Consider the following 14,349-nt stretch of genomic DNA (forward strand, 5'->3'; position numbering starts at 1 on the left):
ACCGTATCTGCCTTCTATGATAGTTCCAAAACAGGGTGGGTGGTCTGACAACACAGGAGCAGCGTGCATTAATCTCAGGGGTGTTCCCCAGGGCTGAGCAAAAGAGTATTACCTCAGATATGCCCTTTTTTAGCATAGCTATGACCTGTTGGGTCTCACTGCACAGACTCCAAACAGAAGGTTGCTATGTAGTGAAAGGGAGTTGCTGCTTCTGTTAAACACCCCTACACGCTCACCAAGTGCCTTAGAAGTTTTGTGCAATTCAGATGGTGTTTGTGACACAATACATCCATCTTTCACTACATCAGAAACGGAAGGGATAAATCAACTTCTTATTTAACATCTGACCTAAAATTATCTGTCTATGATTACCTTTGTAATGCCCAGGAAAACAGAGCAGCATCCCCATACCTCACATCCCCTCTAAGATACAACTGGCCAAGCCAAAAACCAAAACTCAATCAAGAGACCAAAGAATATCATCCAAACAAATAAAGCCTGGCTTATTGTCCTTCTAGCCGATGTAGAGTTACCATTTTGTTGCTCTTAATAGATATAGAGCCAGAAAACTGTCTTTTCAACTCACCCAGTGTGAAATGTCAGGCACACCAATAAGCTGATGCACTCAGTGCAGAATAATGACATATTTCATTCTCACAGGCCAAAGCTTCAGTTAAGGTCTCTTGCTCTAACCTTCATTTTCACATTTTTTCCTTTTTTACCACCCCCCTCCCCTTTTGTACCCTCCTAATTCCTTCTTTTGGATTCACACATTTAGATTCCTTCCCACGTTGCAGGTTCACCGCTGTGTCTCAGTTTCGCAAAGTACTTTGCCAACTGCCTATAAAAAACTGGATACACAAATATCTCCTATTTGCTTAAAATGGAACAGCTACGCTGAAACAAAAAATGTTCTCGGACTAGACAGCACTTGATCTCTCACATGTTTACGTTACATTTGAAGCCCAGTCTTGGGTGAACTGATGGACCATATCAGCATCTCGAGCAGGAGTATGAAGTGCCCAGGCTCTAGTCAGTCTGCTTGCTGCCTGTCTGCCACCCCTGCTGGGTAGAGTATTGTGCCTGCAAAAACTGACAGTGAATATATCCAGAGCATGATAGCAACAATGCCTACTTTGGCTTACCCAAGTGTGAACCAGTAAGGAGGGGACAGTCTCATTTTTCATCCTTACTTTCTGTGTAACTGGTAACACTACAAAAAAAACACCCACGCAGAATGAACTCTGAAATTCAGGCCTCTCAGGCCAGACAGAGGGGCTGGGACAGCTTGGTGGAACACTGAAATAAGACACTTGCCTTTTTCCCCTGCAGACCCAAGGTTTTCCACATCACAACCTCCACACAGCTTGGCATACTTTAGTATGACTTGCAGCCTCTGTTCCAGAGATATATGGAAACTAGACCACAAGGATACTTAGGGTGGATGAAGATATGTCCTCCTTAAGGCTCTGCTCAGGCCATTAACCTCATGGCTTGCTCTCTCATTAGCTGTAAAATCAGTCTTCCAAATCTGCGCATGGAAAACTGCCTTAATTTCCATCCAGCAGGACTTGTGCTTACTTGGGTTAGCATCACTTGACCAGAAAAGTACCTGCACTAAAACAAAATGTGGTTTTTGGTGGAAGAAAGCAAGAGAGTGCCTAAAAAGTGGAGTTGTGGGCTTTGCCTCTAAGTCAACTGAAACATTACTATGTTGAACTTTTGCAGCCAGGCTCCCTCTTTTGTCGTTAGCTCTGAGCCAGGAAAGCTCACAGCTTCCAGACCCACAGTCTAAACTAGATGCTAAGGGCCTTTCAGAGTCCTCTTGCTGAAGTTGTGGTAATTGCAACACCCTGGTAATGCAGCAAGCTCTTTCATAAGTGTTGTGGTAGCACTTCCTGCCACCTCTACATAGCCACCAAGATAAAAAGTAAGTATCTGCACATAGCTTGTTGCTGGGATTAGCTATTACAGGTCTGCACATGTGTGGGGGCTGTTAACAACCAAGCAGCAAAGCACCATTTCGCAGTCCATTCACCACATCAGTACCCACTGGGACACGTCTAAGAACATGCCAGTGCAGCTCTATGTGTCCTAGATACTGCCTTTGCTGTTCATGCTGCCTTCTTCCAGGTTTGAGGAGACCAGCAACAGACATTTTTCAAGGCAGGATTTCTTATTCAGTGACCTCTGTCAACTTGTATTAAGTAGCCTTCAGGAAAGGTTACTTATTATAGACAGACCTGTTACCTAATGTGCCTCGGTAGTTTCTTTCCTTGCAAACACAGCACAATAAATTCTTTATTTCAGGGGCAGCAACAGTGAGAAATAAAAAAGGAGATATGGGTTAAAAAGCACCAAACTGTCCAATGACTCTTGCACTGAAGCCCTTCTGTCAGAAGGCACAACAGAGACTGAACTTCCCTCTCTTCTACCAGTACTGCTTGTAGCCAAACTACTTCTCTCAAAATAAAATTCAACTCATTACTGGATTTTCAGATCGGTTCTTCACTCTCACAGGCAAATCATTACTGTTAGGCCCATTACAACCACAAGGGTATGTAAATGCTTAAGCTTACTTTGGAATGGCAGTGATCATTTTAAAGAGACCCAAAGCAGAAACAAGGGGTAATGGAAACCAAAAGGAGAGAGGGGAATCTCTATTAAAAATATTATGCAATGGATAAGTAAAAGAAATCCAACCAAAGTGAAGCTACTGGTTTGTGCATAGAGACTCCTTTGGGGGTGTCTCCCTCCACCTTCCCTTCCTTTGTTCCTCTCTTCCTTCCTTCTCATAAGCTAGCTAAACATAGAAGAGAAGCCATTTTGCATTTTAAGAAACAGTTTGTCCAATAATAGAAAAAAGGGATCCCACCCTTTTTCAGTTTAAGGGCAGAGGCGATTTCCCTGGTTCTATTTTCACATAGACTCTACACATAGGAAGTGGTATTTAAAAACAAGACAAAGCAGAAGAAAACACACCCCGCCGGCCAAGCACAGAACAGGGATCAGTATCCACAAGCGTGCGTGCTCTGGAACATCCTCATAGCGCACCTCTGAGGGAAGCGACTGAAATTCTTCAAGCTTATGGTTGGTTGAACCTTTTCCTCAAGCGTTCATTCATTGCAGAGCTGGCCGAGGAGTCAAGCGGGCAGCCCTGCACTAGGAGCTTGGCACCACAACACTCAGCCCTTAAAGAGTCCATTGTATTTGATCTCATAGCATATCACTTATTATTCCTGTGTTTGCTTCCATGGCTGCGGGCACCTCACACGCTCTTGTTACCCACGTCACTGGATGTGTTTACTCCAACAGGAGTAGATGTTTCCATCACTCTTTAACTCTTGCCTCTTCCCTCTTCTGCCACTCAGTCTCATCAACAAACAGCCTTTTCATCCTCTAAGCCACAAATTACAGAATTCTGTTAGTTCCCTTTGCTGCAGGGAAGGCCAACCAAAACAGATCATGTTTTTCGAAGTATTTTCTTATATCTTTATTCAGCTGCAGGCATGTTAACCATCAATTGCAGTCTGTTAAGGAGAGGGGAGGCACCTTTGACTCTTCTGTAATAGACCTCATTTATGCATCTGCCTGTAATCCCTTCAGCATCTGAGAAGAAAAAGAGAGTGTCTTATTTTTTTTGCTTCAGGTTCTCCAAGTAGAACAGCTGACAGCTTTCAGGGCAGCATCTTTTGCTCTCAGTCAGGTTTTACTAGGACATGTATCCTGGATGCAAAAGAGAAGAAAAAAATCTAAGGTGTGCAGAGAATATGAATTACATCTTTCTGGGGTCATCTAGTGGACTTGCAGCTGGCATTAAAGGAAAGTTCAGATAGAAGTTTCAAGCCCCAGTTCACTTTACCTAGAGAGAGCTTGAAAGCTTTACTTTTGTCTCAACCAGTGTAGAAAGTTGGGACCATGGGCACTGTAATCTGCATTTAATCTAGAGAGTATCCCTTTCAGTTTTAGGTTTCTTTAGACAGAGCTTCTGACACAAGGCATCAAAGTCTGCTGAGCCTTTTCCTGCAGCACGTTCCAGCTGAAATCCCCAGGCAGCAGTCATTAGGGTCAGGCTCCCTTTCGCTTGGACTTGCTGATGACTGGGATAGCGCTTTATTTAACAGAACACCGAGAAACTTCCTTTTTTTTTTTTTTTCAGTGATTTTACAGAGGATGCTTTCTACTGCACTTAGGAGTCCAAGGTTAAGAGGAATTTAAGCTTCTTGAGAACAATTTTTTGTTGTTGTTTTGCCTGTACAGAGTACTAATGTGGTAGGGGCCTGACCCTGGCTTCAACTTCCAAACATCCCAGTATTACTAGCAAGGCTTGAGGATACAAAAGCTGAACTAAATCTTCTCAGTCAATGGTTAGTTGCAGAGAAGTACTCATTAATTGAGGTATGGCTGCTGTAACACAGAGGGCTCAAGAGAATGGAGCTGTATACAGACCACAGGTACTTTCAGATTTTGAGGAGAGCACCACTGCACCTATCATGTAGCTAATTAATTGGACCAGAGGAGAGCAGAGACTACCATTCCTTATCTTATTAAAAGAAGGTGGCAGCTGCCAATATGTTCATTTTATGAAGCACAGCTGATTTCTATGGCAAACCAAAAATTTTTCCCTACCTAGGATTAGATCATTTCTCCCTTGCCATTACAGAATTTGAATTCGGAGTTCTGAATCTGTTGCCCTCCTTTCTTTCTTCTTTGTATTAGAAATATAAAGGGACTTCTGTGCAACTTGCCAGTTGCCAAAACAAGCTCCAAGACAAGTTTCTCATCAGCCTTTTCTCTATTGCCAATTTGTTCAGGAAATGGACGAGGGTTTTTTTAGCATTTAGTCATACAAAAAAGGTTACTGCTGTGCCTTTGCCTTCTCATACGAGATGTTAGTGCTGCTTTGGTGCCTATTTCACAGGCAGATGAGTGACAGATCCGTGCCTCCAAGGGCAAGTCCAGTTAATTCCAGATAATCCCTCCCCAGCTGATGAGACCAGTGAGAGGGAGTGTTGTGAGATGTAGGCTATGATGCCCACAGTATCCAAAAGTTACTAGAATTTATCAAATCAATCCAGATAAAGCCCACAAGTGTTGAGAGGTGTGTTCAACCAGGGCTTCTTTCTGTGTGTGGAAAAGTAGACACTACCATTTTGATCACCACAGCAGGTTAAAGGTACCTCTGTGGTTTTCAAAAGCTTTCATTTTTCTCAAGACTGACTCAGCTCACTGATGAAAGGAACAGTGACACTGTTGCTGAAGCTCCTACTAAGAAATCCTGTGAAGGAAGACTGAAGTCAGGGTAATGCTCAAGGCACAGAAGGTTTGCTTAGCAGGAACAGTGCCTATGTTGCTGGCAACAAGCAACAGGCTTAGTGGTTTTGGTCCCAGTGCTTACTTGGAGGAATATTTTGCCTGCTTCACTGCTCCGTCAGTGACTGATGCTGGTGGCATGGCTCTGGGCTATTTAAAAGGCCTTGGGGAAATTGCTGTGAAACAAGTGGCAGCCAATTAGTATAATTCACATGCTGGTGCCTGAGTTAACACTGACAACAGGAATCTGAAGCTGTTTGCAGCAAAGAAGTTCTTGAAACACATCCAGAAAGTATTAACATGCTGCACACCAGGTGGTGAGAAGGTCACTGGGACAGAGATAATGAGCAACTGGAAAAAAATTCACATGGGAACTTTTATCTGCTCTAATTCTACCACCATTCCAGCTTTGTTGTGAGAATTGCTTCACTGTAGAAGCTAATCAGGCTTTTCAAATACCTTTAATCACTGAAGTGTAGAAGAATAAGCATTTATGATTGATTTAGCCTGCCTGTTTTGTGCCCTCCCCCCATAATCTTCCTCCTCCTTTAAACAACATCCTCTGCAAAAGTCTCCTTTAAACAGTCAGTTGCACAGGCTGAGCTAGTCGTGTTAGTAACTTTTGCCTGTGAAAGACACATTAGAAGTGTAGAAAGATAAGAGATTAACTTGAATATTCAGACTAGACAGGACCTTTTCTGAGCTCCTTGGGCTCAGCTGAGCAGCCAACACAGCAAGAGCATAGCTATAGTGTTCAAGAAGAGACCACTGATTTTGACCGTGCTAAAGAATAGTTTTACAGTTCTGCCAAGGCATGGACAAAGTTGCTCCCTGCTTTCTCTCTATTCGCATTTCTTAGTGTTGTTGACTGATGAGCTGAGTAGACGTACATGCGAGAGAATGGTGGGCCCCAGTGCTGCTATTTACTTGGGAGTTCAAAATGGCAGTCCTGCTTTTCCAAGCCAAAGCTTAATTTATACTGACCTCACTAATGATGCTGATGAAAGGCAAAGCCAGTGTTTCTCATACATTTGAAAGATTATCCCCCATTCAGAGAAGAGAAAACTGATCTCACGCTTCCACCATGTCTTGGGAAAAGTATATTCATTTACCTTTTGTGTGACATGTGAGCTTCCCCTTTCTCCATCCACCAGTCAGCCCTTTATACAACCTCCTGGCCGTATGCTACACTTCAGAAAAGTTGAACTGGGCAAGGTCATATGGAAGCCTGCTGTCTTGATGAAGCACAGAGATGACGTGAAAACATCAGTGCATGTCAATGGGAAAAGATATAACAAGTGGGGGATTAAAAAAAGTTTTGATATGTCCAAGAAGGAGGATAAATATACCAGATAAAACCACTAAACTGTACTTGACACTGTCCCTTTAACCGAGGGAAGATAAATCTTCAAGGCAGCTGCATATCCTATCTTACAGTGGATTAGCACCATTTCAGTTTGTGTACTGCCTCCAAATACTTTAGCTAGAACACTTGAGATCCAGGGCTCCCTATATTTTTTCAAGTGCTTGCAATTACTTTATAACTGTCTCTGCTGACTGCCTTCACCAAAAAGCAGGCAGGCATGGAGCATTTACTGCCAACACATTTGGAAACATTACCAGGGCCAAGAAATTAAGTGTTCACGGTCTTTGTGAGGGGTCCAAGAATGTCAGTACAGACAGCCTGCCTACTTTCCACTGAATACCTAAGCTTGGCTGATTATTCAGAACTTGATGTGCCCTACAAGGCCTGCAAAGACAGACAGAAGGGAGCTGATTGAATCTGTGGGAGGAGATGCACTTGTTAGTAACACATCTGTACCTCACAGACCACAATCTTACATTAACTCAGAGTTGGCTTAAAATTTCTTAGCAGAGGTACTGCTGGTAGCATAGCCACAACAAAACAGAGGTCAGGGCAAGCTGCAAACCTTGCCTGAAACACTAGACAAATGCTTGGGAGTAGACCTGTGTGAAGTTTCCTGTATTACTGTTACTGCTCCGCTTGACATCATCAAGCAAAATGCATACAGGAATGCTTAAACTATCTTGACACAGGTCAAAGACACTCCTTGGCTGTCCTTAGACTCCTTCCAAGTTACATATAGACACACTCTGTGGTAACGTTTGGTACCTAAGTTCTTACACTCTTTGACATAGTGACAGGCCCACATAGATTGGTACAGTTTTCCCAATGGCAAAGGCATGACTCCAGCTGGGGTCACTAGCACATTATTTTTTAAATAATGTTCTCTTCCAGATCTGTCTGTAGAGTGGGACTCTGAGGAGCCTTGTCCTTTGTGGTTGGGTTTGGGTGTTTTTTTTTTTTTTTTTGTAATGGTGGTGGTTTTGAGGCAGTGGGGGAGGAAGAAGCTTTTTACCTATTAAGCTAGTGCTATGCTGTGCCGTGCCACACCACCAAGGAAGTTTACAGAAAGAATAAGGCAGCACAGAGCTACATACCAACATGAGCATCATAGCTCGAGAGCTGTGACATTTTGTCAATTTGTATTTTAGGCCGTTTTTTTCTCACCAGGTGGTCTACAGATCCCTGACTTTAAGGAGCCTGCAGGTGGCAGCTAAGAAAAGCCAGCCCACTGTCTTTACACTAATGGGATCTGCACTTCTAGTGGAAAGTCTTTTGGGACCCTGCAAATGTAAAAATGTTTGGAAACAACTGCTCTGGATTATGTCCCCAGGAGTCTTGTTCAAGGTTTATTTTAAATATCAGCTAGCTAGCTGTAGCAGTACACAGAGCACATTAATAGGGTAATCAATGTCAAGAGATGAAGATACAAGCCCCCAGTCACAGGAAAAGCATCTCAATACCAAGAGCAGAACTCTCCTGATTTCCGTCCAGGTGAATAGGCCATATAAAGAGCTTCTATCTGACCTAGTATTACTGGAAAAGTTCTCACTAGCAGTGTTGCTCATGCGTAAGCCTCTCATTTCTCCAAACTGGGACAGGAATCCTGTGCTTGAGGTTTTACTTTAATTTTTAGAAAAATTCTAGCTTGTTTGTTCATTTGTTTTTCTTGCCCTTCTTTCTCCACAGAATCTTATGGCAAGAGCCCTGTACGATAATGTCCCCGAATGCGCAGAAGAGTTGGCCTTCCGCAAAGGAGACATTTTGACGGTGATAGAACAGAACACCGAAGGTCTTGAAGGATGGTGGCTCTGCTCCTTACATGGCCGGCAAGGCATCGTTCCAGGCAACCGTGTGAAACTCCTGATAGGTCCAGTGGTACAGGACAGTCCTTCTGGCCAGGATATGTCCAGTCCAGGATTGATGCATCAATCCTTCAACCAGCAAAAGATCTACCAAGTGCCAAGCTCACATGCCTCAGCACGGGACCCTGTCTACCAAGTGCCACCTTCCCATCTGAATCAGGGAATTTATCAAATACCCACTGGTCATGGTCTAGCAGGACAAGATATTTACCAGGTGCCACCCTCCATGCAGAGATGTATTGATGGTCCAGCTTTGACTAACAAGGTGCGTGCATTTGCTTCCATGTTATAGCTCCAAAGCAGGTCACCTGTGCTGACCACCAGTGATGTGGTTAATGTCTAATGATAGCCTGTGGACTTCCTATATTTATCCTTCCTGTATCTTAACTGTATAAAGTTACTGCTGTAATTCTACTGCTGTGGGAGGGAAAGAAAGGCCTAGCCCTTAACAGCTTGCTTAATTCACAACTGAGATACACAGTAGAGTATTTTGGAGCTGTGCAACTGCAGCTGCTAAAGGTGAGGGCAAGTATGTGATCTTGTGTCCTCACAGGCTCCCCAGGGAGGCTGAAGCACATTTTGCCTATGGCACTCTTGCATTATATGCTCAAGAGAGCTACTGCAGTAAGATTAACTCTCCCACAAATTAATGAACAGTTACATCATCTGCCCAAGTAATTTTTGTTTAATTAAAAATTACGTACTGGCTTGCTGCAGAAGTCCCAATGGGTCTAAACTGAAAAGAGAAAGCAATGATTGATGAGACAAGGGCCATACTTGGAACAGTGAGGGAACAAGAGGATGATGATAATAAGGGATGTTTTAATACCAAACCTAAAGTTTGTAAGAGTGCCCTTGATGTTTATCTACAGTTAAATTTCTTGACTGAAAGTGGGAGCTGCAACAGCTCTGCAGTGCGGCCATTGTTGCAGCAGCTGAGTGCTCCCAAAGCACCAGTGAGAGGCATGCATTATGTGCCGCCACTGCCGCACCCCCCTGCCCCCTCCCTTCCCCACCCCCCCACCCCCCCACTTATTCCTTCTATCTCTCTCAGGCTGTCCCCATCTCCTTTCACTCCCTAGTTTTACCTTCACAGGGTACCTGCCAGGTACCCTGGTGGCACACAGTGCCTTGGTGGCTGAAAAGGGTTAAGGAAGGTACCTGAGGAAGGGAGGAGATACTCCTGGCCTTTCGGATCCCTTATTGCCAAGCCAAAAAGAAGTTCCTACAGTCCCTCCACTCCCAGCTCAACAGCTACAGCTATTAGCATCCTCCTTAACTTGGATATAAATACTATGCTTTAAGCTCTAAAGCTATGTGAGCAGATGATGTCTCTGTCAGGAAGTTCCTGACTGGTTTAAACTTTCATCTCCTAATTTAGATTGACAAGACAGTCTGTTTCAGGTTTTTCCCCCACCTCACCCCCAACTCAGCCTTTTTCGTATCAGGCCTTTGGAAGATGTCTTCTAATGCTTTTATTTCCTTGTTATAATTTTGTTTTCTTTGATAAGAAAGGATTTTTTTTTCTTTCCGAGCAAAAGATCTGTGAAATCATTCCAAGTCAAGTTACAAAGAGGTTTGTTTGCTCAGCTTTTCCACAATTATGCTTTGTAAGGCGTGCAGGAAGATAAAATGAGAAAATTGCACTTGCTGCACAGGTAGAGATAGGATCTTGGTTGGAGTAATTATGTGGGTTTTCGTGAGAAATCTCACATCTTTTCTCCTTTCCGTATAGACTAGATACAGTGAAATCTTTTTCAGGGGCAGTACAGTTTAGCTATCCACAGTAGCATTTATATACCCTCCAAGGTATTTAGTGAACACCTGGGAAGTAGCCTGTTGATGTGACAGCACAGAAGAGATCAGTTTTGTGTATGTCTGCATGAAACCTTACAGCGCTATACAGAGGTGCCTCAGCTAGTCAGCTTGGGCCACAGGAGATGTACCACACTGCAGAGCTGCACTGAAGTCTGTTGGGAAGCCCAAGGTACTAGCTCAGAATAAGTACTGTGTACTGTAATTTTAGGATCTGACCTGCCTAAATGACCATTGGCATAGTTTACTTAGCATAATGCAAGTGTGTGTGTACACTGCACAGTCTAAGCCCAAAAGGAAAAAGTTCTCCAACTGCATGCAAAGTCTCTTCTCCCTCCCCCCACCCTCTCCGGGTCCACTGAAGCTAACAGGACATTCTGCATAAACCTGGTTGCTACAGGGACTGTGTTAAAACCCTAGATACACTGAGAAAATTAAAACAAAGATTTCAGTTAAGTGCAAACTTCTTGATGAGATGCAAAAATCAGAGGCACTAAAGCACCTGTTTTCTCTAAGTTTCTGCCTAGAAATTTTTCAGCAAGTTTGAATATGCATTTTTCTGAATTCAAGTCACCTTCTTTAGAAAAATTAAGACCATTTCTTTGGCTGACTTAGAACTTGTTTCATTTAATTCCTTGCAACCTATGAAAGGTCAGCTATGCTGCATGAAAACAAATGACTACGCTGCCAACTGCAGAATAAACTAAACATGCACATTTATAAAGCATTTTACCCTCAGCAAAGTAGTTGCCAACCTGCTTAGCACTAACCAATTCTTGTTACTTAGGATAGGATCACTTTAATCTGGACTTTAAATTTATTTAGCCTAAGAGCCCTGAGACTCAGTATTCACTGTGTATTAGTGAAGTGTATTTGCTGGATGGCAAACCTTATGGCAGTGATCTGCTTCGATCAGAGGCAGACATGTGTCTGGTCCCTTGGAATTGCTCAGTTCTACACTAAAAAGAGCCAATTGGAATTGAAACCATGATAGACAAGAGAGAACTGTAGGGTTATTAGTAACAGAAGAGTCCGAGGTAAAATATACTCCATTCTTTATCATCCTAACCTTGCAAAAGCTGATTTTTACTGCTACAGCTGCAACTATCTGCTAATGCCTTTGTGAAAGAAAAGCCTAATTAAGGGGAAACACTTTAGCACTTGCCTCCTTTGTCTGAGGAGAGTCTGTCTTCCAAATCCTCCTCCTCTAGGGATCAATAAAACCAATCCTTAGTATTAAGGAAAGCTGGAAGTCTTGAAGATTTGATTTTGGGAATCTTTGCTTTCACTTCCAAAATGATGAATTTCTTCTCTCAGCTGTGTGACACCTGCCCCAGTGGCTTAAGTGAGCCACTCTGCTTTCCTCTGTCAGCAGAATCAGCTGGTTAGCAAGCTGTGCTTTTTGGCAGTTTTAAGGACATTGAAGGGTTTTGCTATGCAGTTGTCCTGTACATAAGCCTTCTTCCTTCCCATAGCTAGAGGAGACCACGTCCTCTAGATACCATTCTAAGCAGAACGAGCAGCAGTTTCTATCCTATCCATTTCTGTGCACATTGGCCTGTTTTCTTTGTGCAAATGTGTGGTTTGGATGCCATACAAGTTTTACAGGCAAAGCTTAGGAACTGCTGTCAGGCAGGAATTGTCTAGCCTCAAGCAACAGTAAATCAACAGCAGGCATGTTATAAAGCTGTGCTGAGGTAATACATCTTATTAGCAAGAAAGGCAAAGCAAGTCAAAAAGGAGTCCTGAGGCAGGTAATTATAATGATGAATTGATTCTGCCACGCTAGTTGTTGACAATAGAGCTGTATCTGCTCCTTCTATCAAATAAAAATACTGCCTTCTAAAACTCAGCCTACCAGCGACAGAGATAGCGAGGCATGGTTTAAAATTAGCCTTGGTTAGCCCCAAGCTTTTATACCTGTGCTGCAGGTTTAGTCACAAAATGGTTACACCCTTAAGCGTGAAGAGTGTCCAAGGAGCATTAAGATACAAAAACTGTATCTTAGAATTTATTCCTTCTTTCTGTGCTCTGCCTTCAAACTTACTCGCTTTTGCTGCGACCAGCAAAGTGAAGGAACATTCAGACAAATCTGACATTAAGGAAACCTGGGTTTTATCTTTGCCAGACTTCTGCTTAGTCTTGAGTGGTGTTCTTGCACCTCAGCAATCTCACCTGCAAAATATGTGGGGTAATTATGGAGGGAGCAATTATGGAGGGAGCTCATTCTGTACAGACTGCTTTGAGAGCATCCTTTGGGAAAGGTGCTGTCAAAGCACGAAATCTCTCTTGAATCTGTGATTAATCATTAGTTCACACATGAGCTTTAAACTAGGGAAAGCTACATGTAAAAAAAAAAAGTCACCACCATAATTTAAACACTTTTTCTGGTTCAGTGTTTGCCCTAACTGATGCATTGTGCTGTCCCTGCCATGCTGAAAATAGCATTAGCCAAAAATTTAAGGGAAACATTTCCTTGCTGGAGAACAGTTTTGACAAATCCTGAAAGCTTTCTGTAGGAACCAGTAGCTTTTAGGAGAACTTTTGATCAAGGGAAATCAGCACAAAACAGAATGAGGCTGATGCACCCCAGCTGTTCAACCAGGGAAGAAGCTGTACTGCAGGGGTTACCAGCCCTGAACTACAGCTCCCACAAGGCATGGACAAACTCAGGCAAACAGAGATTAATGCCAACTTGGAACACATCAGCTTTTTGTTTGTTGGTCTGTTTGAACTAGAACTTTACAGTTCAGGAAACACTCAGTTTTATCCACCTTTTAAAAGTGGATAAAGCACAATAGGAAAGGAGCTCACATTCACGTGTGAACATCCCTGGCCTATTTCCAAGTATAAGCATGCCCTTGACAGTTCCAGGGTTTCACACTCTGCCATCCTGTGATCTCCACCTTTTTCAGGAGCTCACTGCCTTCAGCAGGAGGTTTGGGTAAACCACGGCTAAGGGAACAGACCTTGTTCCCTAGCCTTTATTTATGTTAGAATCACATTGGTTGAATCCATGAGAAAGTGGAAACGCCACCCCACAAGCAGCACCACCCTGACAGTTCTGGCACAGACTTCAGTAGCAGAAGCTAGTTAGCCACGTTATGACGTTTTTCCTTGCAATTAAACAAGTACTGTCTTAGCTGGGAGGAAACAAACGGCTGCATATATCATTTGTTCCGGAAATAAGCCTGCCTTTACATTATTATCTTTTTTCTTGCCTGTTTTCACATTTATGAAGTAAGGAGAGACATAGATTAAGCATAGTAAAGAGCTGTGTGGCAGATACATTTTTGTCATCAGAAAGAATAGGAGGATATCTAACATTTTGCCAAACTACAAAAGACATCTACATTCCAAGGTAGAATAACGTCCCCGTTTACCCTCAAGTCTGAAATACTATGGCTTCCTGTGATATGGTTTCCTTAAATGGCCCAAACAGTCATCTCATAGTCCCTCTTTTCTTCTGCATTACAAATTCTACTTAGGGATTTTTATCCCTCGTAACAAAATATTGCTTCAGTGTTAAGTGCTAAACACACAGCAAATTTGCCGAGTGCAGCAGGAATGCCTCAACACTCAGTGCTGTTTCACAAAGTGCACTCTAAAGGATGAGATTTGCTCAAATTAAATGCAAACTCAATGGTAAAACCAGCACACAGCCTTTTCCTTAGACTCAGGGGTTTCACTTGTAACTTTCCATGTGACATTAATAGGAGAAAAGCCGTTTTACTGATAAAAAGCCTGTGCAAGTTAATCTGTCCTCAGTGGTCTCCATGAAAACAACTGAGTGAAGAAACCTTCACCCACAAGTCAGAGTAAGTAGTAGTTAGTCACTGATGTGATTTGTAGAGAAGTATTTTAAGAAAAAGACTGCATTTTATTAGGCTGAGCAAACATATGAGCTCAACATTACTCCCTGTTTCTCCCTAAGCACAGGGCTCTCTTTAATCAGTTCTATTTGTAGACCAGAGGCATGCATTTTTCCCC

At 42.9% G+C, this 14,349-nt stretch overlaps 1 protein-coding gene across 1 annotated transcript in view; it reads left to right on the plus strand.

The window, feature by feature from the left end:
* Nucleotides 1-14,349, plus strand: part of NEDD9 (neural precursor cell expressed, developmentally down-regulated 9) — a 73,776-nt gene that overhangs the window by 44,123 nt on the left and 15,304 nt on the right. Inside the window, exon 2 of the mRNA XM_075705554.1 lies at nt 8,369-8,809. Coding sequence (XP_075561669.1) covers nt 8,369-8,809 — 441 coding nt within the window. The remainder of the gene's footprint in view (nt 1-8,368; nt 8,810-14,349) is intronic.

Source organism: Pelecanus crispus, chromosome 2, assembly GCF_030463565.1.
Source record: "Pelecanus crispus isolate bPelCri1 chromosome 2, bPelCri1.pri, whole genome shotgun sequence".
NCBI classification, from domain to species: Eukaryota; Metazoa; Chordata; class Aves; order Pelecaniformes; family Pelecanidae; genus Pelecanus; species Pelecanus crispus.